The sequence below is a fragment of the Oncorhynchus keta genome, unplaced genomic scaffold, assembly GCF_023373465.1.
Source record: "Oncorhynchus keta strain PuntledgeMale-10-30-2019 unplaced genomic scaffold, Oket_V2 Un_contig_27662_pilon_pilon, whole genome shotgun sequence".
NCBI lineage: Eukaryota > Metazoa > Chordata > Actinopteri > Salmoniformes > Salmonidae > Oncorhynchus > Oncorhynchus keta.
The window spans coordinates 5585-7854 of NW_026285641.1; the positions used below are offsets into that span (position 1 = coordinate 5585).

The window sequence follows — 2270 nt, forward strand, 5'->3', positions numbered from 1 at the left end:
GGCTGTTTGTTATGACTTCCACGTGACATCAATCAGTGTTTCTCCTAAATGCGTTTAGCAGCGGCGCGCTGCCGTTGCTAATTCGTGGACGCCACCGAAAAACATATGTAAAAATAAGAAATAATTTTACCATCCCGTGGTGCACCGCTGCTAAGCGCGTATAGGGGAAACACTGGTTGATGTCATGTGGAAGTCAGAACAAACATCCATAAGAACTTGTATAAACTTAAATAACTAAAACCCAGATAAAATATGTAAAAAAATATAATAGAGCAATATATATATATTTTAATGATTACCTCTGAGAACTAACAATCCCCCAAAATAAATAATAAACAGTCGGGGAGAATCCAAAATGTAAAAACTATCGTGTCATGGGGCCCCCATTGATTTTGTTATACTGTTTGAGTCATTCAGATAGCATAAGAACAAGGCATAAGCCTCGGCAAAATGTAGAATTGAAGGACATTTAGCTTTAAAATCTTCTCAGCCCTATGGCACATTTTTTGTAATGGCATGAAATTAGCTTTAAAAAACACAGTACAATGTTCTCTCTGCCCCGCGGCAAAATGTATAGAATTGCAGGAAATTTGCTTTAAAACAGCAGCAGTTTGTCTCTGCGGCCAAGAAGAGGGCCTCTAAAACCGCACAACTAGCCACACCCACTACCACCACCCGGGTTATGGTTAGTATGGTGCTCCTCACCTGTACACCCAGGGTTATAGTTAGTATGGTGCTCCTCACCTGTACCCCCAGGGTTATGGTTAGTATGGTGCTCCTCACCTGTACCCCCAGGGTTATGGTTAGTATGGTGCTCCTCACCTGTACCCCCAGGGTTATGGTTAGTATGGTGCTCCTGGCCTGTACACCCAGGGTTATGGTTAGTATGGTGCTCCTCACCTGTACACCCAGGGTTATGGTTAGTATGGTGCTCCTCACCTGTACCCCAGGGTATGGTTAGTATGGTGCTCCTGACCTGTACCCCCAGGGTTATGGTTAGTATGGTGCTCCTCACCTGTACACCCAGGGTTATGGTTAGTATGGTGCTCCTGACCTGTACCCCAGGGTTATGGTTAGTATGGTGCTCCTCACCTGTACCCCCAGGGTTATGGTTATGGTGCTCCTCACCTGTACACCCAGGGTTATGGTTAGTATGGTGCTCCTCACCTGTACACCCAGGGTTATGGTTAGTATGGTGCTCCTCACCTGTACCCCCAGGGTTATGGTTAGTATGGTGCTCCTCACCTGTACACCCAGGGTTATGGTTAGTATGGTGCTCCTCACCTGTACCCCCAGGGTTATGGTTAGTATGGTGCTCCTCACCTGTACACCCAGGGTTATGGTTAGTATGGTGCTCCTCACCTGTACCCCCAGGGTTATGGTTAGTATGGTGCTCCTCACCTGTACACCCAGGGTTATGGTTAGTATGGTGGTCTTCACCTGTACCCCCAGGGCCTGTCCAGAGATGACGGCCACAGTGACCCCTCCCTGCTGGGCTTGGGGACCTGGCTGTCCTTCAGCTCCTGGTACTGGGGCTCCACCATCTTGTCCTCCCTCCTCAGGCTGACCCACAGCTGCAGGCCCTGGACGGGCTCCTCAGACACGGGCATCTCTGCATGGACCACCCTCGGCCTGCCGTCATCCACTTATGAAGAGACATGGACATAGACACACAGAGACGGACACAGAAACACACACACACAGATACAGAGAGGCATAGACACACAGAGACGGACACAGAAACACACACACAGATACAGAGAGGCATAGACACACAGAGACGGACACAGAAACACACACACACAGATACAGAGAGGCATAGACACACAGAGACGGACACAGAAACACACACACACACAGATACAGAGAGGCATAGACACACAGAGACGGACACAGAAACACACACACACAGATACAGAGAGGCATAGACACACAGAGACGGACACAGAAACACACACACACAGATACAGAGAGGCATAGACACACAGAGACGGACACAGAAACACACACACACACACAGATACAGAGAGGCATAGACACACAGAGACGGACACAGAAACACACACACACAGATACAGAGAGGGACAGACACACACACACAAAACACAATTACTAACCACATAAAGGAGAATTGTACAGTATAATATACATGAACTCAATGTTGTCTGATATGATTTCCATAATAAATCACCCCTGTGGACTTAATACTGGAACTAACTGGTTTCCAGGAGGAAATTAACTTCACATTTACACCTTTCCTTCCCCAGTGA

General features: G+C 47.5%; 1 protein-coding gene across 1 annotated transcript; it reads right to left on the minus strand.

Annotated features, from left to right (window-relative positions):
* Nucleotides 1-496: 496 nt before the first annotated feature.
* LOC127922918 (uncharacterized) lies at nucleotides 497-1595 on the minus strand (the record flags this gene model as incomplete). The annotated part of the gene is made up of 4 exons (XM_052506921.1): nucleotides 497-705; nucleotides 745-822; nucleotides 1129-1245; nucleotides 1285-1595. Coding segments are annotated over 4 exons (683 nt in total), but the record flags the coding sequence as incomplete, so codon positions are not given.
* Between the last annotated feature and the right edge of the window lie 675 nt (nucleotides 1596-2270).